At 33.9% G+C, this 25,094-nt stretch overlaps 1 protein-coding gene across 4 annotated transcripts in view; it reads right to left on the reverse strand.

The window, feature by feature from the left end:
* LOC111147873 (tousled like kinase 1) overlaps positions 1-25,094 on the reverse strand; it is a 190,830-nt gene that overhangs the window by 48,591 nt on the left and 117,145 nt on the right. For all 4 annotated transcript variants that reach the window (XM_022504172.1, XM_022504313.1, XM_022504231.1 and 1 more), the window contains exons 4-10: positions 14,345-14,420; positions 11,092-11,138; positions 9,129-9,224; positions 7,717-7,806; positions 6,643-6,735; positions 2,034-2,144; positions 1,791-1,927 (exon numbers count right to left, since the gene is read on the reverse strand). In XM_022504172.1, coding sequence (XP_022359880.1) covers positions 1,791-1,927; positions 2,034-2,144; positions 6,643-6,735; positions 7,717-7,806; positions 9,129-9,224; positions 11,092-11,138; positions 14,345-14,420 — 650 coding nt within the window. The remainder of the gene's footprint in view (positions 1-1,790; positions 1,928-2,033; positions 2,145-6,642; positions 6,736-7,716; positions 7,807-9,128; positions 9,225-11,091; positions 11,139-14,344; positions 14,421-25,094) is intronic.

The following is a 25,094-nucleotide window of genomic DNA, read 5'->3' on the forward strand; positions in this document are numbered from 1 at the left end:
ATTTTTAAAGCTAGTTTAGAGCACAATCAAGATGCTATAAATGAAAACAAATGGCAATAATCCTAATGTTTAAAATCCTAATGGAAAGTAAAGAATTACTAGAATGAATAGAAAGCTATTATCTGATTATTTAGGAATGCCTACAGAATTTAGAGATTACTAATTTAATATTACTAATATTTATTTATTTCTCTTCTCATCCACCAACTACTTTGGTTATGTCTCTGATAAACTACTTAATTCACACTGATAAGCAGCTTGATTTAATATACGCATATGTAGTAACACAAAATAGGCCCACAATACAAGAAATGTAAGTAATTTTTTAAAAACTAGATTACTCGTTTATTATAAAAAGGAACAGCCACATGGAAGAGATGCATAGGGTAAGGTATGGGCTAACGGTGTGGGGCTTCCAGGTGCTCTCTAATTGCACGACTCTCCCCAAACCTCCAGGTGTTCACCATCACCAACCCAGAGGCTCCAATTTTGCTGACAGCTTGATGAAGAAATTTTCGCTACAAAGAACTTATATTTTAGATTTGTATATTTAGTTTGTATTTAAGGTTATATTATGTAGCCTATTTTATTCATTATCAGGACAACTGTAGATCGGAGTTTAGTAGCAGAAATTCTTGCCTATTTAACATTCAAAAACATGGTTTCTATCTAAAATATACCTCCTATTCTCTACCTTTCACTGTCGGCATTTTAGCTCAAGCCTAATCATCTTTCATTTGGATACCTCTGCTGTCAATAATTTATCTTTTTTCCAATATTAGTCCCACATGTATCACCAGTTATCTTCCTAAAACTTAATTCTGACCACACACACTACATACAAACCTTTGAATTAAAAGCCAAACTCCCTAGGATCACAAGAACTCTGTTCTTCATTATGGTATACCTATCACCCAACATAGCTGGTGCTGAACAAAAGATAAATAAATCAACGGTGGGAGAGAGAAGGCCATTCTGTGCTAAGTCCTGGGACCCAGTGTTTGAAACAGCAATGTTTATATACTAGATGTAGCTTTGCCTCCATTTTCTATAGAACTCTAGCAAATCTGATGTAGATGCTGGCACTACTCCTGTTTTTGAGTTTTAAAAATTTTTAGAGTGAAAAACAAAAAAGCAGCACAGGTCCTAACTCCTTAATTCATAGTCAATCTATCCCTATCTACCATCATCTTAACTCAATATCTGTTTTAAAGTTTGCTAAAGCAAACTTTAGCAATGTTTAGAAATGCTAAAGCTACATATTCCTCAAATAATTTATGAATTATTGTATCTAAAGCAGAAGGAACAGAAAGCAAGCAAGCAAGTGCTGAATAATAACAATGAAGTAATGACTGGAGAATGTGGAAAAAACTAAGTAGAAAAGTCCCGAGAGAGAGAGAGAGATATGTACACACACACACACACACACACACACACACACACACACGTGTGTGTGTGCGTGTGTATTCCAAAATACATATATATCCATATATATGAATGAAAATTAAAATTTCCTCCCAAATCATCGATAAAGCTAGAGGATCAGTTTATATTTTGGAAAGTAATACTTAGAATAATATATAGTATGGATGAATGCTGACTAATCAAGAAATCGGCTAAAACTGAAATTGTAATACTTTTGTCTTACATTCCTTTCAAATGTACTAAATTCTGTGATTTCAAAGAGCAGTAAGGAGTAGAAATAAAACATAATTCCAAATCTATAATCTCTGGAAGTAACGAAAACCCAAAGGAACACTACATTTTTTTAAAATATAAGAATGACTAACTTCACAAGATTCTGAAACGCAAAACCATCTGTCCATTGTTCAGTAAATGAAGCACCATGTCTAACTGTTGTGAAGTGCCCAAGGCGTAATCGGTCTTGCATACTCTTTTCTCTGCTTGACAATTTTTCTTGTGTACTCTGAAAAAAGGAGGAAAAAAAAAATCATCAATTTTATTCATTTAAAAACTACACAAGGTGAAAAAGGGCCAGTGGAATGAAAATTCACTGAACTTTTTAAACTTACCTTTTCAATAAGCAGCTTCTTGCTCATTGATATACACTTATTTAATCGTTCTTTGTATTTTTCAAGTAATTTTTGTTGTTCATCTATTTGCCGTCTGAGATCACAGTTAGCCTACAACATAAGTAAAAATAGAAAAGGTCTAGAATTTGTGTATATGAGATACTTAGGAATATTCTTACATTCTCAATAAATTACATAAAAAGAAAAGTATTTGAGTACGATACTAAAATTATTTTTTTAAACATCTACTAACCATGGATAATACTGTTAAATGCTATGTAATTGTGCAGTTCAAAGTACATGGAATTTGTATCTAGACTTCATAGGTTCAAACCAACACCCTAAGGTATCTAACCTCGGCTAAGTTAAGTCCATTATCTGGGAGAAAATCAATATATAGGAACAACAAAAAACTGGTATCCAAAAAATGAATTCCTACATGTTAACAATGAGACAGAAGAGAGAGAAATTAAGGAGTCGATCCCATTTACAATTGCACCCAAAACCATAAGACACCTAGGAATAAACATAGCCAAAATGGCAAAGGATTAGTACTCAGAAAACTAGAGAACACTCATGAAGGAAACTGAGGAAGGCACAAAGAAATGGAAAAATATTCCATGCTCATGGACTGGAAGAACAAATACCATTAAAATGTCTATGTTACCTAGACCAATCTACACATTCAATGCAATTCCTATCAAAATATCATCAACTTTTTTTCACAGAACTGGAACAAATAATACTAAAATTTGTATGGAACCAGAAAAGATCCCAAATAGCCAGAGGAATGTTGAAAAAGAAAAGCAAAGCTGGTGGCATCACAATTCTGACTTCAAGCTCTATTACAATGCTGTCATCATCAAAACAGTATGGTACTGGCACAAAAACAGACAAAAGATCAGTGGTACAGAACAGAGAGCCCAGAAATGGACCTTCAACTCTATGGCCAACTAAACTTTGATAAAGCAGGAAAGAATGTCCAATGGAAAAAAGACAGTCTCTTCAACAAATGGTGTTGGGAAAACTGGACAGCCACATGCAGAAGAATGAAACTGGACCATTCTCTTACACCATATGCAAAAACAGAGTTGAAATGGATGAAAGAACTAAAAGTGAGACAGGAATCCACCAAAACCCTTGAGGAGGGGCGCCTGGGTGGCTCAGTGGGTTGAGCCGCTGCCTTCGGCTCGGGTCATGATCTCAGGGTCCTGGGATCGAGTTCCGCGTTGGGCTCTCAGCTCAGCGGGGAGCCTGCTTCCCTCTCCCTCTCTCTCTGCCTGCCTCTCTGCCTACTTGTGATCTCTGTCAAATAAATAAATAAAAGCTTTAAAAAAAAAAACCAAAACCCTTGAGGAGAACACAGACAGCAACCTCTTCGACCTTGGCCACAGCAACTTCTTGCTACACGTCTCCAAAGGCAAGGGGAAAAAAGGCAAAATGAACTACTAGGACATCATCAGATAAAAAGTTTTCTCACAGCAAAGGAAACAGTTGACAAAACCAAAAGACAATCAACAGAATGGGAGAAGATATTTGCAAATGTCTTATCAGATAAAGGGCTAGTATCCAAAACCTATAAAGAACTTCTCAAACTCAACACCCAAAAAATAAATAATCCAATCAAGAAATGGGCAGAAGACATGAACAGACATTTCTCCAAAGACACACAAATGGCCAACAGACACATGAAAACGTGCTTAGGCATTAGGGAAATACAAATCAAAGCCACAATGAGATACCACCTCATATCAGTCAGAATGGCTAAAATTAACAAGTCAGGAAACAACAGATGTTGGCAAGGATGTGGAGAAAGGGGAACCCTCTTAACACTGTTGGTGGGAATGCAACCTGGTACAACCACTCTGGAAAACAGTATGGAGGTTCCTCCAAAAGTTGAAAATAGAGCTACCTCCAATCTAGTAATTGTGCTACTAGGTATTTACCCTAAAGATACAAATGTAGTGATCTGAAAGGGCACCTCCACCCCAATGTTCACAGCAACAATGTCCACAACAGCCAAACTATGGAACGAGCCCAGATGTCCATCGACGGATGAATGGATAAAGAAGAGGTAGTATTTATATACAATGGAATATTATTCAGCCATCAAAAAATGAATTCTTGCCTTTTGCAACAACATGAATGGAAAGAGGGTATTATTGTAAGCAAAATACGTCAGAGAAATACAATTATCATATGATCTCACTTATATGTGGACTCTAAGAAACAAGGCACAGGATCACAGGGAAAGAGAGGAAAAAATGAAACAAGACAAAACCAGAGAGGGAGACAAACCGTAAGAGACTCTTAATCATAGGAAACACACTGAGGGTTGCTGGAGGGGTGGGAGGTGGAGGGATGGGGCAACTGTGATACACATTAAGGAGGACATGTGATGTAATGAGCACTAGGTATTATATAAGACTGAGCAATCACAGGCCTATACCTTTGAAAACAATTATATATTATATGTTAATTTAAATTTAAATTAAAAATGTTTTAAAAGTAAAAAAAACCACAAACAGCAACCCATTAAGAAAAATGAGCAAAAAACATGACCAGTTATTTCTCTGAAGAAACGAAATTAATATTTTAAAAGATGCTAGAAAATAGAGAACACATAATAAAAGACAAAAGACACTTTGTTACATCCATTGAACTGGCCAAAAATTTATATCTGATTATAATAAGCCTTAACAAAGATAATAAGCAACAAGATTATTTATTGCTCATAGGAATATAAATTAATCCAACCACTTTGGGGAAAATTTGGCATTATAAAGCAAAACTGAACATTTACATGCCATGTACTGTGGCCATGTCTCTCTTAAAGCATACAATGTAAGACAAATTTTCCACATTTGCCCTAGAAGACATGTACAATAATGTTCTTAGCAGAACTGTTCATATTAACAAAAAGCAGAAACAAAATGTCCACCAAGAGCAGAAAAAATACATTATGGTATATTCATATAATGCCTTGCTATATAGAGAGAGCATGAAATGAACAAAGTACATGACAATTCCATGTATAAAGTTTAGTGAAAACAAGCAGGGCAAAAGGGTACAGAGAGCATAATTTTATGTAAAGTTCAAAAATAAACTGAAGGGGTGCCTGAGTGGCTCAGTTGGTTAAGCGTCAGTCTTCCGCTCAGGTCATGATCCCAGAGTTTTGGGACCAAGTTCCATGTTGGGCTCCTTGCTCCATGGACAGTCTGCTTCTCTGACCCTCCCCTGGCTTGTGCACTCTCTCTCTCTTTCTCTCTCAAATAAATAAAATTTAAAATTAAAAAAAAAAAATACTGAAATATGTTAAGAATGTACAGATACATGCGATAAAACAGTAATAATAAGGCATAATAAATAAAGAACTTAGAACAGTAGTTAATGGTAAAAGAAGGTGAGAGAGTGACTGGGATAGGATCAGGAAAGGCAAGCTGGATGTTTCAAAGGTATCGGTAATTGTGGTAGGATCACAGATGAGACACTGGTTTTATTGAGTTTCTACACTAATAGTTCTCAATGCTGGCTTAAATTATAATTATAATCATCTGGAGGAGTTTATTTATTTTTTTTGGAGGAGCTTTTAAAACTACCAATGCCCAAGCCCCACACCACATCAATTTAATTACAACCCCTCAGGATGGAGTTTAGGCATGTAGCTTTATAAAGTGCCTCCCACCTTTCCCATTTGGTGATTCTACTGAGCGGCAAGGACTGAGAAGCACTGCTTCTTACCTTACTCACATTTTTTTTTAAATTATTTATTTATTTGACAGAGAGAGAGAGAGATCACAAGTAGGCAGAGAGGCAGGCAGAGAGAGAAGGGGGAAGCAGCCTCCCTGCTGAGCGGGGAGCACAATGTGGGGCTTGATCCCAGGACCCCGGGACCATGACCTCAGCCGAAGGCAGAGGCTTAACCCACTGAGCCACCCAGGTGCCCCCCTTACTCACATTTTAAGTATTTTTTGATATGTCCTTTTATAAAGTTTCAATTAAAATTGAAAATTTTAAAATATTAAAATAAAAAGCTTCAATTAAAAATCTAACAGGATTGCAGTAGTTACTTCATCTTGTGTAGTATCAAATGTCAGTTAGGTTTAAAACAAAATCAATTACCTTTAAAACTAACATGAAATGGCCATCGGTCTTATGATAGCTGATCAAATGAAAATAAATTTTACAAACTTCTCTGGATTTCTCCAACTGTTTCTCGATTCACATTTATTTATATTTATTTTAAAGATTTATTTATATTAGAGAGACAGCATAAGTGGGAGGGGGAGAGGAAGAGGGAGAGAGAAGCTCCAGTGGACTTCACTCTGAACCCAACTTGGGGCTCGAACTTGAGATCAAGACCTGAGCTGAAACCAAGAGCTGGACGCTTAACTGACTGTGCTACCCAGATGCCCCTCTCAATTCACATTTAAAGGTTAGTAATTTTCACTTTAAAATAGTGATTTTTCATGTACTTAAAACTACCAGAAAAAGTTTGTTTTTTTTTTTCCCAGCTGAAGAATTTTTTATAATGCTAATTATTTCCTCAAGTTTTATTATTGCCAAGTAATTAACTCAATTTTTTCCCTCTCCATGACTTATTACTTACCCTGAGCAAGTCATCTATACGACCTTCCTTCTTTTCCAGGTCCTGGTTTTTATTACTTTCTAATGCTGCTAATTTCAGCATTGTGAGATCAGTCTAAATGAAAGAAAGCTATTTTACTAAATCCATTATACATATCATTGCATGCAAATAAAAACTAGATTTCAGTCCTAAAAACAAAGAAAATATTTGAGTTTGTGTATGTAAAAGTTATCCCAAAGTCTTAGTATAGCTTTAAGTTTTAACATCTTCAGAAGTGTAAGTTCTACAAGCTTACAAAGAAACATTTAAAAAACTGATTACTAAAAGTTTTAGAATATTGTAGTGTTCTTCATTAAAACTGAATGTAACCACTGCTTTATGCTATCAATGCTAGCTGATCTTTGTACATAGCAAAAGCTTTCATGAGCTATTCAGTGACTGAAAGCAATGTACCTGTAATCCTAGCCTAAAGATCATCTAAAGAAAGATGTTTTGATGCATGTGCAATAGCTTGGACATGACCTAACAGAAAAGTTTAATGGCAATAAACTGGGGTAATAAAGATGGTTAAGCAAAAAGATTTACTCTTCCAATTCCCCTAATCTGATACACTAAAATCCAAAAACTATCACATGTAAAAAGTTAAAATGAAAAACGTAATACTCAAATTCATAAAATCAAGTAAGCATAAAAGATATCTAATTTTCAAATGATACCTTTAAGTGAAATATAGACACCCAAAATGAATTGCTTTAATTAAGTTCACTTGTGACAAGTATTAAGTTCAGGAAACACTGATTATATGTACTTGGATGGTATGTTCAAAAAGAAGCAATAAACAAAACTGACAAGTCATGCTTATTCTGTTTATTTAAAATGCTTATATCTACATATTTAACCAGCATGTAACAAAGGATAAGCTGATAGTAAAGTGGGTGTTTCAATTTCTTAACCCCCACCCAACGAATGGTTTTTCTGTTTAGTAATTAGCTTTCTTGATGTATAATTTTACTTTCTAACTATGTCTAAAAGAGAAGACATCTTTTTGCACTAAGTTTCTTACAAGTCATGCAAAAAATTTTATTTACTATTTACCTGAGTAATTTTAAAGGATAACTGCTTTGGTTGTATAACAGGGTGGTCCCCAAAAGCTAATGCAGTAGGAGAAGGGCTATTCGGTCGAACCTTAGAAAAAGATTAAAATTTTTACATTAGCAAGAAAAATATAGGCTTTTGCTCAGCAACAACTACATAACACTTCTTAAGTTTTTATCAGGATAACAACTGAATTAAAACATAACTGACTTTTTAAAACTTTTAATCATTTATTCAATAAGCATTCATTTTTAGAGTACCCTCCCTTACATAAGGCACAGTGAAAAGAAACAACCATTTATATTCCTTGCCCGAGAGGCTTACATTCTAGAACCATAAAAAAAATTTTAAATGCTTTCAATCTGTTAAATATAACAAAGCGAAATACATTATCTCAAAACAAAAATATTAAGAACAGAGGATAGTGGTTCAATAAATAAAACTGAAAAGATCTTAATATATAACTCTTACTACCAAGGGCAATAGTGCACACCCATATATAGTATAACATCAATCTACTGATGAGTTTCATGGTTTATCTAGTTACTAGTTTTAAAACACACCACTGAAAACAGATTCTATCATCGTATCAATGCCATCACTATAACTCAAAATTTGTTAAGTCTGACACTTTATTTTACATATGGCAATATGATGTAGCCAATGTACAAAAGAAGTTAAGATACAACTAAGTGTGTGTCTACAAGCAAGGAGTAGAAGGGAACACTGAAGTAAAAACAGAGTACTTGAAAAAAATAAGAGATACTCTGATTTTTAAATATCTTTAATTCATTTTTAAATTACTAAAAGCCAATTCTGCTTTTCTTGTTAGACATTAAACTTTCATATAATAAAACTAAAGAAAAAAATGAAATCCAAAAGGAAGACAATGCATGTAAATAGAACTAGATCTTAAAACACTAGCAACAAACCAAAAAGCTATAAAATAATTTTTAGGCCCAAGATCCTTTTCCTATGTTGAACTAAAATGATCCAGGGATAAAGGCTGCCTACCTTTATCTTAAGGATTCCTAGGAAAGGAAATAGGCTATACTTCAGTGGTTAAGAAATTTAATTGCTAAGAGAGTTAGAATTAGAAATCAGTAACTGAATACAGACTGATAAAAGAGTTATTTGTTTTAGTCCCATAGGCTTGACCACATTCTTTTATAGAAACATCACTTCTTGGGATATAGTTAATTCAGGAAATCTTTAACTTAAAGATCTCACTTGAAGAAATAAAGTTCTAGCAGCATCAGATCATTAAAAAGAACTTAACTTACCTCACAGAATGATTTTCTAAAAAGATAAATACAAATAAATGTATGTAGAAGTTCTCAATGAAAAGTTATTCAGTATATATATATATATATTCAGCACACAGAAGACTACCTACACATGTAAAAACTTACAGATGAAGAAGGAGTGGAATGTGAATGTGAATTCTGAGGAGAACGGATCGCAGGAGGTATGCCTCTTACTGGACTTGAGCCATTCCCACCTTGGTACTGAGGAGAAAAAAAAAAAAAGGAAACATCACTCTTTATTAAAACAGGTTTAGCTAGGTGTTATTTTTGATATGACATTAAGAATTAACTTAAATAGATCTTCTTTTAAATTAAATTCGGTAGTGATTTAAATGGAACAAGAAAAAGCAAAACTAAGGTCAGTTACAGCCGAGTCCTAAAAGACTAAATAGAGAATACGGATCACAGGAATGTGAGAAGACTATTCAGTAATGACCCTTATTTCTTGAGCATTCTGACTATAATCTGTTACTGTGGCAGACTCAAGATAAATTAATTTCTCCCAAACAATGAATATATATTATTTTTCCTTCAAATTTTAATACAGTTCCACTATAAATGTTTGTTGAAGCAGTATAATCTCTAATACCCCCAAATTAACATAGTTACAAGTAGATGTTAGTGAATGTAATAAACCATCTTAAAACAGGATCATCATTCTCAAGATCTGTTAAAAATCCAAATGTTTGTAGTACTATATAAAAAATTACACAGATTAAGTCCCTTCCCTTTAACAGCACAAAATCTTATAAATATCAATCCTTTCTCTCATGCGTAACATACATTACAGTGCGTGACCTAGGTGCATATGAAGAGAAGCCACCTAATGTATTCCACAGCTAAATTTCAAATTTCTCATGTTTCTCTACCAACGGTAGGAGGAGAAAACAATTCACTGCTACTGGCTTCCTCTCAGGTGACGTCCTAATGTATCTTCGTGTAACCTCGGGACTTTGTCTAATTTTTTTTTTTTTTTTTTAAACTACAGTACCTAGCAGAACTCGTGGCACATGAGCATTCAAGAGACCTGAGATTTATCTGTTTGAACTGATCCAATCTTTGGAAAAGATTGTTAATTGATATTAACACTGAGGGACTGACCCCAGTTAAAGAGCATCCGGTCAGCAACACTAGACGCTGAGCAACACTTTTACCATAGATACTGTAAACCCAATTAAGAAAAACGATGGTAAAAAAATTTTTTAATGCAGCCCTTCCCCTGAATGGCAAATTCTGCTCTCACACTCAATATAAATTTTTTTCTACTGAGTAGATCATGTTTGTTGTTTTAACAATCATATTAACGTTCTGTAATGTAAAATTGGTAGCCAAAAATATTTCTGCGTAGATGTACGAAAATATTCCAAACTGGGTAAGAATCTAAATTTACCACTATTTATTATTTTCAGGGCTCTCAGATTCACACTTCTATCATTATTTAATTTCTATCTAAGGGGCTCAAATGTTGCCATGGTGCTATCATAAAGGCTGCAATGACAGTAGAAACAGTTCTTAACCAGAGGCTATTAGACTCTAACTTCTCTTCTTGCTCTTTCCTTTTTTTTTTTTAAAAGACTGATTTATTCAAGTGAGAGAAAGAGGGCGCAGACACGCACAGAGAGGAGGGGACAGAGGAAGGAGAGAATCTTAAACCAACTCCGTGCCGAGTGGGGAGCCCTGCACAGGGCAGGAACTCATGACCCTGAGATCATGACCTAAGCCTAAACCAAGAGTCGGATACTCAACCAACTGCGCCAACCAGGTGCCCCTCTTTGCTCTTCCACTTAGAATTTGACTTTAAATAGGCAACTTTACATCTCTGGTCCTCAGTTTCCTCATCTGTAATATAGAAACACTAACACCTACTGTACCTAACTTCTGGGTTGTCATAAGCAAATACGTGAAAAAGTACTCTGAAGATTATGATGTGCCATTCCACTGTAAAAGTAAATTTTAAAGTTCCTAGGAAGATAAGACATTACAAAAGTTTACCTTGTTCTTCAAAGAAATTATTTCAGCCCACAGTAAAATTGTATTAAGAACTAGAGATATTTGTTAATAGACTTACTTCAAAATAGTCACTAATTTTGTGGCCACGTCCCCCAATACTTTTTCCTAAAATATAAAAGTAAAAAAGTTTTATAGATTTAAAGTTAGTCACGACTACTTATCATATACTATATCAGAAAAAGAATGTGTCAAACTTAATTTCCCTAATATACATAAAAATCACCTGTTTAATAAAAACAACATGATATTTTAGTTGGTTAGTAAGGGACATAGAAAAAATTGTATCAAGAGCCCTCAGAGGGTAAGATGCCAATTTCAGAAATCCAAAAATGAAGTGACATTTCAATAGAAACATGTCAATTTTTAAAGTTCTAATTACTGGAGAATCAAATAAATAAATGATAGTAAAGGATTTTGTTTTTAAAACTACATTATTCACATTACTTAATGGCTACTAATTTCATAAAAGCAAATCAATGAATAAAAAAAGCAAAGTGGCAACTGCATAACCGACAAATCAACTCATACCCAGCAAATAATAAAAAAGCTTTAACACAAAATCATACAAACTGACAATAACATGCTTTAACATGAATGTTATTTTGTAAAATATTTTGATTTCTAAAAGGTATTCCCAGATTAATAGGATGCTTTTTAACAGACTAGATTTTAAATATTGCTCTTATGACCATATTGGTAAAGTGGTCCAAATCATAACATATCACAGTTCTTTAATTAAAAGTTTTGCTCGAAATTGGATCATCAATTTTATAAATATTGAATTAAGAAGATGCTAAGAAATACAGTGTTAGAGATACTGTTTTGGATGAGAGGCACCCACCCTACAATGGAACTATATAAAATACATGATTTCTTCAATACAAAGAAAAAATGACAATACCATGAACTCAAAACCTGTGGATAATACAAACATATATATTTATCAATTCAATACTGACTTTTATTCATTTATTCATTTATTTTATTCAACAAATATTTGAGTGGTTACTATATGCCAAGCATTACTGAGATGAACAAAGGTTACATTTAAGAGTTCAACAACCTTAAATTCTTTTGTGGAACAAGAAAAATTAAGTAAGTGCCCAGGACTATATAAATGGTACCTAGAAAGTGTGAACAACAGTTTTGTACAGATTTACTTAGAGGTCAGAAAGGACTGTAAAGGTTTTAAAGGCACATCTTGTTTTACTGATTTTCACTGATTTCGGTGTGGTTTTTTTTTTTTTTAAACACAAATTGAAGGTTTATGGCAACCTTGCATTGAGCAAGTCTATAGACCCCATTTTTCCAATAGACAGCATTTGTTCACTTCATGTCTCTGTGTCATATTTTAGTAATTCTCACAATATTTCAAAATTTTTCATTATTATGGTATTTATTATCATTTGTTATCAGTGATTACAACTCAATGAAAGCTCAGATGACAGCATTTTTAAGTAATATTTTAAAAATTAAGATATGTATGATGTTTTTTAGACATAATGCTATTGACACACCATAGACTACAGTATAAATATACTTTTAAATACACTGGAAAACCAAAAAAATTTGATTCATTTATCGTGATACTTGCTTTATTGTGATGGTCTGGAACCAAACCTGCAGTATGTATAAGGCACGCCTGTAAACCCAAAGAATTTTCCTCCCACCTATAACAATCTTCCTGCAGATTCTGAAGAAGGTGCTATTCTTTAAAGACAAAAGAGACAGTTTTGGTTTCCTATCCAGAAGCTATGTCCCTAATTCTTTTTCTGTAACTGAACCCAAACTTGGCTGTTAATATTCCTTCCCCACTACATACCACATGTAATATCAGGGAAAGCTGACTCCTATCTGGTCTCCACCCTAGTTCCTGTCCCCTCCTGATCAGAAATCCAATTTTGTTCAGGTATCAAACATCCCTTCTCCACAAAGTCCACATTTCTAAAAGGAACTTTACCCACTTTGAATTTCAGAGACAGACCTGGTTTTTCTAAGGGCAACAGTATGTCTGTTGGACATAACTGGGTATGGAATGAATGTGGACTCATGACCCAATTCTGGCTGACAAGATTACAAGAGAGGTTTGCTCTGGACTTGAAGAACCTTATATTCAAAGAAAGAGGGGGAAAAAAAACACAGAAAGTCAACCTCTCTCTAAAACAAATACAAGTGTGAAAGCTCAAGCAAGTAAATCTAGTCAAAACTGGCAGCTGTTCTAAAAACGTAAGAAAATTAGACAATTTTTATGGATAGCAGACCACAAAGAAATAAACATGGATTTTTAAAAACACAGGTTGAATCAACCAACCCAGAAGTCTCACCCTAATTTGGGACCTGCTTTTAAGTGAGTTTTTAAATCTAAAGTCGAAACTATCATAACTAATATAACTTTACACTAAATAAAGCTCCAAGGCCACTAACCACAATCTGGTGGAATTACACTAAAACCAAAACTGAGCTTTGAGATGGAGATACAAAATACCACACTTCTACAGAAAGACGCTAGAGTGACTTAACTTCCTCCTTCCACACAGATAATTGCTGCAAATATATTGCTTGATATCAGTGCAACATGTAAGTATTAGTAAGCCATGGGTCCTGGTCCCAGTCCTTAAAGCTAAAGAGCGGCTCCAAAACATGAATCATATGTATATAGACATATATGACTTAAGAACCAATTTACTGTATTTAATTTTGAGTGACCAAATTAAACGACAATACTGTTTTGTTGTCCATTATAAGAGCTTTGTAGATGACTTGAAAATCATCATCTTAGTCCATATCATAAGGGTAGGCACGCAAGAAAGAATGAAGAACAGGTATGGAAAGAAAAAGATGATGCTTTAATAAGCATCTCAACCATTTTTATACAGCCTTTTTTTTTTTTTTTAAATAAAAAAGAATAAGCAAGCTTTTGGTACTTGCACTTTAAAGTGACATCTAAAGTTCTTACTCAAACACAAGAAGCCATTTCAACACTGTAATTCAGATAAAGAAAGAAAAATGAAAAGGTGGTAAGGTAATGTTTGCCAGGTTTGGACATGACACTTGGCCTTTCGAATTCTCAAGCAAAAAAAAATAAGGGAAATGTCCAAAAGTGTAAAAACAGTAACCATATACTACCATTTCAATTTCATATTATTATTCTTTCTTATGGGAAGTACATTTATAAACTATTATTAATGCATGAGTTTATAATAGCTATAAAAATGATAAAAATACAATATTACTTCTACAAAATATTAAGCTATTAAAATCAGATTAATTATAAATACTTATTTGGCTCTGAAAGATTTCGCTTCACTTACCCTGACTACTTTCATTCTGGTTTTCTGCTTTTCTCTTTCTTCCTCTGGATGATTCTGATTGTTTCTTCTCTGGTGTCTACAGAAAGCAAGTTAACAGAATTTAAAGTTACAGTTTTTACACACACAATTACTACAGCCAGTATAAAAATTATTATTTTCAAAACAAAAACTATTTTGTTCAATAGTGCTCATGTGATGTAAATGTATAGTTGCGTATATACAATCTATTTAAAAGATAAATTTTGCTACTATGTAAATTTTAAACATCCAAAGTACAGAAGTCCTTGTACAAATTACTTGAAATTCACATTTACAGAATTTGACTTGAGATGGATAAAATATCTCAGAGTAAGCAGCCATTTAAAGCACCCTTCAAATTCTTAACTGGGCAAAAATTAAGTAAAGAAAAATACCCTATGTTTTTCCTATTCGTTTTCTATTATTCACACACATTTAGTCTATAAAAGTAAACTTGGATGAAAAAGAAAAGAGCAGAATTCAAACCCCAATATATATACAATCCTTACAATTATTATCTAACAACTATAGCAAATTCATAGATTATGCTCTAAATCGGTGGCAGCAAACTACAGCCCAATGGCCAAATCTGCTAGCCACCTGTTTTTGTAAGGCCCATTACCTAGGCATGACTTACATTTTTAAGTAACTGAAAATTTTAATAATTAAAATATTGTGATATGAAAATTTTAAGAAACTCAAATTTCAGTGCCCATAAATAAAGTTTTATTGGAACACAGCCATACTCATTCATTTATGTACTGACTATGGCTGCTTTCACACTATGATAGCAGAGTTAGTTCCCAGAGAGACTATAGGGTCCACAAAGTCTAAAAACATCTGGCCCTTTACAGAAGAAGTCTGCAGATTCCCCAACCCTAGATGATTGCTTGTTCTCAAATTAGCATTTTCATCAGGCTAAAATAACAAGTAATTTTTGTGGAGTCTGACAAGCTGTTATGCTTAGTTAAAAATCAAAACTAAGAACAAAAAGCACAATGCAATGGCACAAGGCCCTCAAATTCTAGAAGATTAGCAAGTATGTCTGGTGCCAGAACAAAGAACGTTTGAATGAATGATACATCGAAGCAACTTAAAATAAACCTCTAAAGCCAGTGCAGTTCCCAAATAAGAAAGGGAAATAATCTCTATTTTGTTGTCTCTGAGTAGTCTATGATTAAACAATACGAATGACAACACATAACTTGTGTTGAGCATCTATGATTCCTCTTCAGAATAATGGAGATTTTAAGTTCTCTTACCCCCCATTTTGTCAACATGATAACAGATACAGAGGATGAATCAAATGTTCCAGTGCCTGAATTCTTCAACAACAGGAGTTCTATCATCTCCCCATCCCCCCATTTCCTCATGCCTAGCATACAGTTATCACTTGATAGCTACATTAATATTAAATAATTTATTCAAGGTAACCAGGATTTAAATCAAATTCAAGCCTGTACTTCCATGGCCTAAATCCTCTTTTTTTCTGTAAATGACGTGCTATGTGCCCTGTATCAAAAACTGAATGAATCAACTACACAAAAATATTTCAAAATTTTATCAAGTTTGTAAATAAAATTATAACCGATAAATTGCCTTCATGTTTTCACAACACAAACCAGAGATCTTAAAGAAATCCTCCCTAACTGGCAATCTACTCAGGAGGCAGACTGATGTATCAGCAGGTTAGGGTAAATAGTTCATTATTTATCAGACTCAGAAAAACAATAACCAAGTTTCTATTTTACTCAAAATAACACCAAATAAAAACTCTAAGCTAACATTTTTATAAAGAACCCTAAAATCTATCTTAAAACAAAAGAGGATTCCCAAATAATAGTTATTCACATCTTTAATCTATGTAAAAAAAAAAGTAGCTTAAGATCAATAAAATACGGTTTTTCATAACAGTTTAATGTTGTACTAATTTTTAAGCATGGCAGGATCCCATCTGTATTCCATCTTAAATCCTGACTAGCTACTTTTGATAAACAACAACAAAAAAATCACATAGAATAACACAATTCTAAAAATTATACTAGAAACATTTTCTACCTATGGTTTCATATCACTTTCCAAAATATTTTCCAAGGAACAATGGATGAGTTAGGTTGAGAGGCTACATTTTAAATGCAGAGCAGAGTGGGATGGTTCAGCCAGGGTGAACAAAGTTAGATTTATTAACCACAAAGCTTTTAAATGCTAACATTCACCTGCTATCTCCAAAAGGGGAATGGGATGGAAAGTTTCAGTGTATGAAGAAATTCGCAAACTTATTTGGAATAACATTCATTAACCACTTTACTGGATATATATTTGAAGATACTTAAGGTCTTTTTTTTTTTTTTTAAGACCTACAGATTATTTAAGTAAAAACTGAGGCAAAATTTCACCACCTAAATTTAAAATTTAATGGCATGGGAAAGTGGGACAGTCCTTGGAGAAAATGTCATTTTGTTAAAAACAATGAACGAAAAAACCCAGATGCATATTTATTACAGTGTAAAAACCACCCAAAAGGCAACAAGTTTACCTCCTTTAAACCAGAGAATTTGAGGAAGGCCGGAGGGGGAAGACAAGACTAAAATAAATTTTAAGACTATAATGTATGACTAGTGCAGGTAAAGAAGTTGGAAATAGGTCATAAAAAACTGAAAAGTTGAACAAAATAAAAAACAAAAAAGGAAAACCAAGATGTAACTAAATTCACCTATAAAATAAGTGTTTCTATTACAAACAGACCATATTTCGTCCCTTCCTATAAACCCTAATCTTTTCTCACCCATGTCCTACTGTTACCACCTCATTCCTCACTCTCACCTCAGATTATTTTAGACTTGTTCTGTCAGCCCCAAAGAAACATCATTTCCCAGAAACAAGAACCACTGGTCTCTGAAGAACCACAGACTGAGACTAAGAATCAAATTCTGGGTCCTTTTTTTTTTTTTTTTTTTTTTAAAGGATTTTATTTATTTGACAGAGAGAGATCACAAGTAGGCAGAGAGGGGGAGAGAGAGAGAGAGAGGGAGGAGGAAGCAGGCTCCCTGCCTAGCAGAGAGCCCGATGTGGGACTCGATCCCATGACCCTGAGATCATGACCTGAGCTGAAGACAGAGGCTTATTAACCCACTGAGCCACCCAGGCAGCCCTCTGGGTCCATTATTTACGATAACTCTCCATATATTATTTAACCCAAGACTCCAATTTTTCATCAGTTTTTTTTTTAGTAATCTCTATGCCCTACATGGGGCTCAAATTCACAACCCCAAGGATCAAGAGTCACATATTCTACTGACTGAGCCAGCCAGGCACCTTATTCTCATCAATTTTAAATGTGGTAATACAGGTGTAGGACTGTGGGGATTAAATAAGAAACACACCAGAGACACACTTAGTACACCATCTGAAACAGTTGTGAAACAGTACATCATCTGAAACATCTATAAATGTCAGTAAGCACCCAATAAATTTTCTTATCTGAATTTAAAATTATAGTTTTTACACACACAATTACTACAGCCAGTTTAAAATTATTTTTTCAAAACAAAAACTGTTTTTTAATTATTATTATTCCAAAAATCTATGTACTTTCTATTTCAAAACTTCAATCACGTGTTAAATGATTAGCAGTTTCTTCCCTAATAGCTTAAAAATAACTTGTAGGGCTTACAAAATAAGCGATGTTTCCTCTTTAAGGTCCCATTCAACTCTCTTTTCAACTATAAGCTACAGAACCAGCAGTCTACAGTCTAAATATGCTATCGCTAACCTCAGGAAAATGTGCATTAGGGGTTTTTTTTGTCTTTAAATTTAAGTATTTAAGTCTGAACAGTACCTATATTAAACAAAACTAAAATTCTCAGTGAAGGTTACTGCTAACAGTTCTCCTGAGTTCTCATTTCTACACGGATTTGGGAATTTAGAACCCTGGAGATTTAGGATATGCTAAAATATTTCATCTCTAAGATGGCTCACCAGTGAAGAAAAAATCAGAATGCTATCTGCGATTTTCAAACTGTACTCCAGAGATACCTTAGGAAAGGAGGTTGTGCCTCAAAAGATGTTAAAGAAGAGGAAAAGGGAAGGAGGGAGCAGGGAGCTGAACTAAGGCGCTAGCCTATCAAAGACACATCCTACCTCCACCTCCATGCTTGCAAACACAGCACCCCTCATTTTAACAGAGGTTCCATATTGGACTTACTTTGAAGAAAGAGTTCTACAGCTTAAAACCACTGATCTTGACCAGTGATCTACTAGAAAATCCAAGGGACATCAACCAAGCCAGCTTTGCATTTGCACAAGGTGTAAAAATTGCACATATTGCATACTTTATAGAATGTTTTCAAGTTTATTACTGCTCTTGCTGATGTAGTCATTTCTTTCTTTGCTTCTCTATTTTTTTTTTCTTAACCACTGCATTACAGCTGACCAGAAAATAGATGGCAAAATAAATACGGAAAGCAAAATATGATATGGCTTTATTTTTAAAGATTTATTCATTTGAGACAGAGAGAGCACAAGCTGGGGGAGGGCCAGCAGGAGAGAGAGAGAATCTGAAGCAGACGCCACACTGAGCACGGAACCCAATGCAAGACTCCATCTCACAACTATGAGATTCATGACCTAAACGGAGACCACCAGTCAGAAGCTCAACCGAATGCACCACCCAGGTGCCCCTGATTTGGCTTTGAAAGATGGAAAGACTACCACAATTATAAAGTCAAAGAATTATGCTGTACAATGGAACAGTGGTTAGGAGAAAGTGAAGAAAGTAGAAAGTGGTACTATTCATATCAATTTAGCTTTATAATGCTAATTTGTAATCATACCAAAATCTGAACGATTACTGTGGCATTTAAATGCTCTAAGATATTAGTGATAATTTACATGGTATTTTCTAGCAATTGAAAAGTATGTTCAAAAAACAAAAACAAGTGCTTGCTTCGGTAGCACATATACTAAAAAAAAAAAAAAAACAAACAAAAAACAAAGACAAATCTAAAGGACTCAAGAGGTGGTAGTGATATAATTAAACTAATGCTTCTATTTTATTTGGAATTTAAGCCAGGGATTATTAACAAGTTTTCAAATCTAATATGGGATCTTGTTTTACCTGACTCCTTGCCTTATTTTTAAAATAAAAATAAATGTGTTTCTTCAATGCAAGTAAGACAAAATATAAAAAAATCCTACAATCTTAACACTGTCACAGAAGGAGGAAAATAAATCAGTATGGATCGTGCCATGATAGAAGATAACCACCTCTATCAGCCTCCAAATAGAGCTATTTAAAATTATTGGCATAAATGCATTATAGGAAATTTTAACAGTATGTTCAGATATCATCACAAAAGAGAAGGAGTGGATATTAAAATTTTTTACCTCTACCTTAAGTAGATTTCATCAGCCCTGACTGGACAACAAAAAGAAAAGTCAGAGATCATCATCTCTATAAAATTGCTACAGTTAATGACACAGATATATTTAATCTCTTCCCATTAAATGAGAAAATACTTTAGAATAGAAAGAAAAATGGGGCACCTGGGTGGCTCAGTCAGTTAAGCATCTGCCTTCGGCTAGCTCATGATCCCAGAGTCTTCGGACTTAACCTGCTTCTCCTTCCTCTGCCCCTTCCTGCCTTGTGCTCAATCTCTCTCTCTCAAATAAATAAATAACATCTTAAAAAAATATAGGAAGAAAAGTTACTTACTCTATTATTAAATAATATCCGTAACAAAATATTCAATCCTCCATCTTGTCAGAATGTATTTTTTCCAACTGATTCATTTAGCTACAGATTAGTTTCAAAAAATACAAATCGCTGGCTATTCCCATGATTCATAGGGTTACTCAGGTATCAAATTTAAGGTCACTATACTTTAAAAAAAAACAGCATGACAAATTTATGCCAATGTTCAATTTTATTCCATATTTCTAGGCAAAATTTGTTGAACTAGATGTGAGACAGGAAAATGTTGAAGAAATCTGTTACTTTAATGGCACATATCAAAACAGCACTGAACTAGAAAGGAAAATCTGGAGTTTTATAAAAATAGTCAATGTAAAATAGATGTTCTATTCAAGAATATCAGATGTACAAGATACTGTTTCTTCCAACCTTTTGCTATAAAAATTTGGTTAGAATAATGCACTGTAAGAAAACTAAAATTCTATTGTAAAAATTTCTTTGCTGCTTTGCATCCGATTTACATTTAGTTAAAACTATCATGAGATATGTACATCCTAATTCAAGGATTTTGAGCTGGCAGGACCTGAAATTCAAAGTCTGTCTCTGCCCAAGAGTCAAAACTTTAATATGGAGAACAATTATTATCTGGAAATGTCTGCTTGAATCTTTGACATCTAAAGAAGATCTTTGTTACATTGCTGACTTTAATATTTAGTATAACAAGTTTATGTATTTCTTGGAACACTGAAAAAATAAAATAAAGTTTAAATTTTAAAAAAAAGTTTATGTATGCAACATTTTGGGATCCTATCATGAAATAAGAGCATCTCCTTGCTGTTTCAAGTAAATCCAATCAACACATCAGCAATTTTGAGTGTAGCCTATTTTCTGCTGTACTGCTTTTATTATTTAATAATATGTACTGTCAAAGATGGTGGAGAGCCAATAAGATAAACTTGGGTAACTACCCAATGAAAATGTGTGCTTACAGGTTAAACTGTGCCAGTTCACATCATTTTTAAAAACCCAAAGGATCTTTACTCGCCTTACAAACAGACAACATCCACAAGCACATGAGCACCTAAAAGAACTGTAATACTACCACAATCTTACTCTCAATTTTTAAAAGCTACCTTAACTTGCCATCCTCATAGTCTGACTTCTCAAGCTCCTATCATATGGACCCATTTTAATTTGCATTTGTGTATGTTTAAAGGAGCATACCAAGTTTCAATACTGATGAATGCAATTTTATTAGTCATTTTCTTTCAATTTACAAAGCATAACTACTTCTTGGCATTTTCCCCGTCTCTGGCTTTCCCTTTAAGGCGTTATTTGTTGAACAGTATAAACCAAAAATTAAAATAAAGTTGGACTTTCCCCCCATTCATATGATCTTTTAAGTTTTCAAATCATACAACCAGAATAAAACAGACATATAGAGCAACTGCTGTGGAAGGAAAAAGCAAATTTTCAAGTTAACTTATTCTGGAAATGTTGGCATTTTTAAAGTACTTACAATAGTAAAATTTAGAACAGTGATTTCACAACTTTTCTCCCGGTGTGACACTCATGATGGAAGTAAAATATACTCCTGTATAATATCCCTATAGACATTTCTCTGAACATGAATCGCTAGATCCTTAAACAATTTATTTCTTTGGGACAGACACTTCTAAGTGTAAATGTTGTGTCACAGAATATGCACACTAAAAATTTTACATATTGCCAAAGTGCATTTTCAAAGGCAGTATCAATCACACTTTCACTATGAGAATGCCCACTAACCTTTAAATATCTACCTGATGTGTTAAGGGAAAAAAAAAGTGGTATCCCATTGCTATTCTCTATAGCAATACATTTATAACCCTCAAAAAGTGAGTTTTTTAAAATAAATTGTTCTATCATTCAGATATTAGCATGGATTCTCAATGTTACTATACATCATAATCACTTACAAAGCTTTTATTTGAAGTTCATGCTGAAGTCCCCATTCCAAATTTAACCATTTCTGGAGAGAGACCAAAGGAATCCTTACTTTTAAAGAGCTCCAGGGGCACCTGGGTGGTACAGTCAGTTAAGCATCCAACTCTAGGTTTCGGTGCAGGTTGTGATCTCATGGATCATGAGATCGAGCCCCGTGTCGGGCTCCATGCTTAGCTTAGAGTCTGCTGAAAACTCTCTCTTCTCTCTCAAATAAATAAATAAATAAATAAATCTTTAAAAAAAGCCCCAAAAGTGATGCCAATGTATTAGCAATAGGCAATCTATATATACAACAGTAAGTCCTGCAATATTCCACACTGGAAATTGTCTAAAATTAAGAAATTACTCTTGGGGTACCTAGATGGCTTAGTCGGTTAAGCATCTGATTCCTGATTCTGGCTCAGGTCATGATCTCATGGGTTGTGAGATAACAGTTCCCACAAAGGGCTCCGACCTCAGCGGGAGTCTGCTTCAGATTCTCTCTCTCTGCCCCTCTCCCCACCTACAAGCAAATAAATCTTTAAAAAATAATAACATTAATATAATCTTCTATTAAAAATTAAAGAACCAAATTGTCATATATAGCAGAAAACTCATTAGGATATAAGAAGTCCAGTGGGTTGTCATGGTTACTCAGTTATTTTAGAAAATGAGAATTAATCATAATACTATGTTCTGCTAACATAAAAATACATCTAATATGTTTAAAGCTCTACTACAGTATAACATACTGAAGTCAAACTTATCAGTAATGTCAGCTTGTGCTGACTGCCCTTAAAATCCAGACTAAAAGCAGTATTTATCAGATAAAATATTTGTGAAATGCTATTAGCCCAGGCATATCTTGGACTGGCAAATTTGATGTTACTATAAATTACCTTAAATCTAAATATTTCCAATAAAAGAAAACCATTTTTTCCCCCAAAAGACTACCTAGGAACATTTATCTAATTATTAAGTTACACATTATCTTAGTTACACAGGGAGAGCAGAGCACAGACAGCCGTTGAGAACATTACTTCAAAACAAAACAGATACCTTGAAATTAGAATTTTGACTGTTAACTTACTATCTGTAGGCAAATTAACTAATCTCTCTAGGCTTCTGCTTCCATACTTAGGAGACGTGAAACTTAAAAGAATTATAATCTAGCTCCACAGGTAACATGCTCAAACTATTTATCTGCTTCATAAATGGGTGGGGTTCTCAACCAGGGCATATCTGGCAATGCCTGGATATACTTTTGGTTGTCACAAGCAGGAGAGGGGTGGCTGGGGGTGGGGGGGTGGGGAGAGTAGGTAGATATCTAATGTGTTAGGCAGAGATGCTGCTAAACATACTACATTCACAGACAACCCCATCCCATCTCAAGAATTATCTGATCCCAAATGTCAACAACATTAAGGTTAAGGAACTTGGTGTGATGAATATGTACGAATCATTTGTAGTTGTTGACACAAAAACTACCTGTATAGTTTGTTACAACTAAAGTGATGTTCGATTTATTCATTCAACAAACATTTACTGAGCATATAATACTATGGTCAAGCACTATACCAGGTTCCACTTTTAAAGTTATCTTAAGATGACTTGGCATTTTTCTCTTCTAATCTTATCTTTATCAATCAACTAAGAACGTTCTTGTTCTAAAAACCACCAACCACTGACACTAAATGCACAATATTTAACAGCTATTTATTTCCTGGCTAAGTAAATGGGTTATAGAACATTATTTCAAGATTTCATGATTTATAAGTGAAAGATTATCTATACAGAGTATATTAGAACGTCTAAGCAAGAAATTCTTTTTCCTTTGAAAAATCTTTCCAGTTGACTCTGACACACATAGTCCTCCATCACCTTTATGGGAAATGGGGCACAGAGCCAGCATCAGACCCGCATTTGGTTTCCAGTTCACTTTTCCTTCCAGGAGAGCAGGGACATATATATATTCAACCAAAATAGACCCACTTCCTTTGCTGTGAACCCTGTCATATAACATATGTTGGGGTCAGACACACTAACTTTTAGGTGAATATAGCTCCTATATGAGCATGTCCTTTAATGGATAGTGGTAGAATTAAATAGTTTTCTCTTTTTAAATAAACAGAAATTTTACAAATAATTCCAGGTATTTCATAAGAACTTTTAAATCCTACAATTTAGAAGTATGATTATTAGTCTTGTAAGGGAGGAAAAAAAAAAAAACCTTAACTCCTCTAATGAGAAAATGTCTTTATTACTGTTATAAAATACACCATTTTGCATGCACACACATTACTCTCCTTCAAGAGGACATTGTTACTACACATTATATATTGTATACAGCAACACTGTTAAATATAATGTCTTAGGAAAACAATTAATGTAGTAATACTTATTAAGATTTTTGGTTTACCCACCTAACACAGTAAGAAGTAATGAGAAAATACTACCAGCGCAAAAATAAGATGGAGAAACCCATCAAGTAGAATACCACAAAAATCATTTAACAGGCTAAAACATTTTAGAAAATAATGTAGGCAGCAGGATAGAAAAGAGTATTTCGTAAAATTGATGAGGGCAATACACTAGATATCTAACAATCTTGAGGAGCTGAACAGATTTAAACAGAATAAAGTAAAAAACAAGGTAATTCACCTAGGGGAGGAATAGACATGAAAATGTAACCTTCAGTGATACTTAACTACACATCACTAAATTCATTTTTCAAGTTTTCTTCTTTCTTACTGGGTATTCCGACTAAGACATTAAAAAAAAAAAAGATTTCTCTGGTTATAACAAACACATATAGACAAGTAAAACTGTAATGAATTTAAAAAAAAAAATCTACCTAAAACCTAAAATTTAAAGTATTACCTCTACTTTCAAACAGAATCATAATCTCCAATCAATCTAGGATACCTAAGTATTCACTGAGCAAACATTTAAGCTAAACACTATCAAGAGGGCAAAAAGGAATATAAAAAGTAGAGATGGGTATGAGCAGAAACGAGATAAAAACAGGACATTCTCTTACCACTCTCCTAAATTCAGCCAATTTACTAATATCAG

Source organism: Enhydra lutris, unplaced genomic scaffold (genome assembly GCF_002288905.1).
Source record: "Enhydra lutris kenyoni isolate GAN:26980312 unplaced genomic scaffold, ASM228890v2 scaffoldscaffold1, whole genome shotgun sequence".
Lineage (NCBI taxonomy): Eukaryota > Metazoa > Chordata > Mammalia > Carnivora > Mustelidae > Enhydra > Enhydra lutris.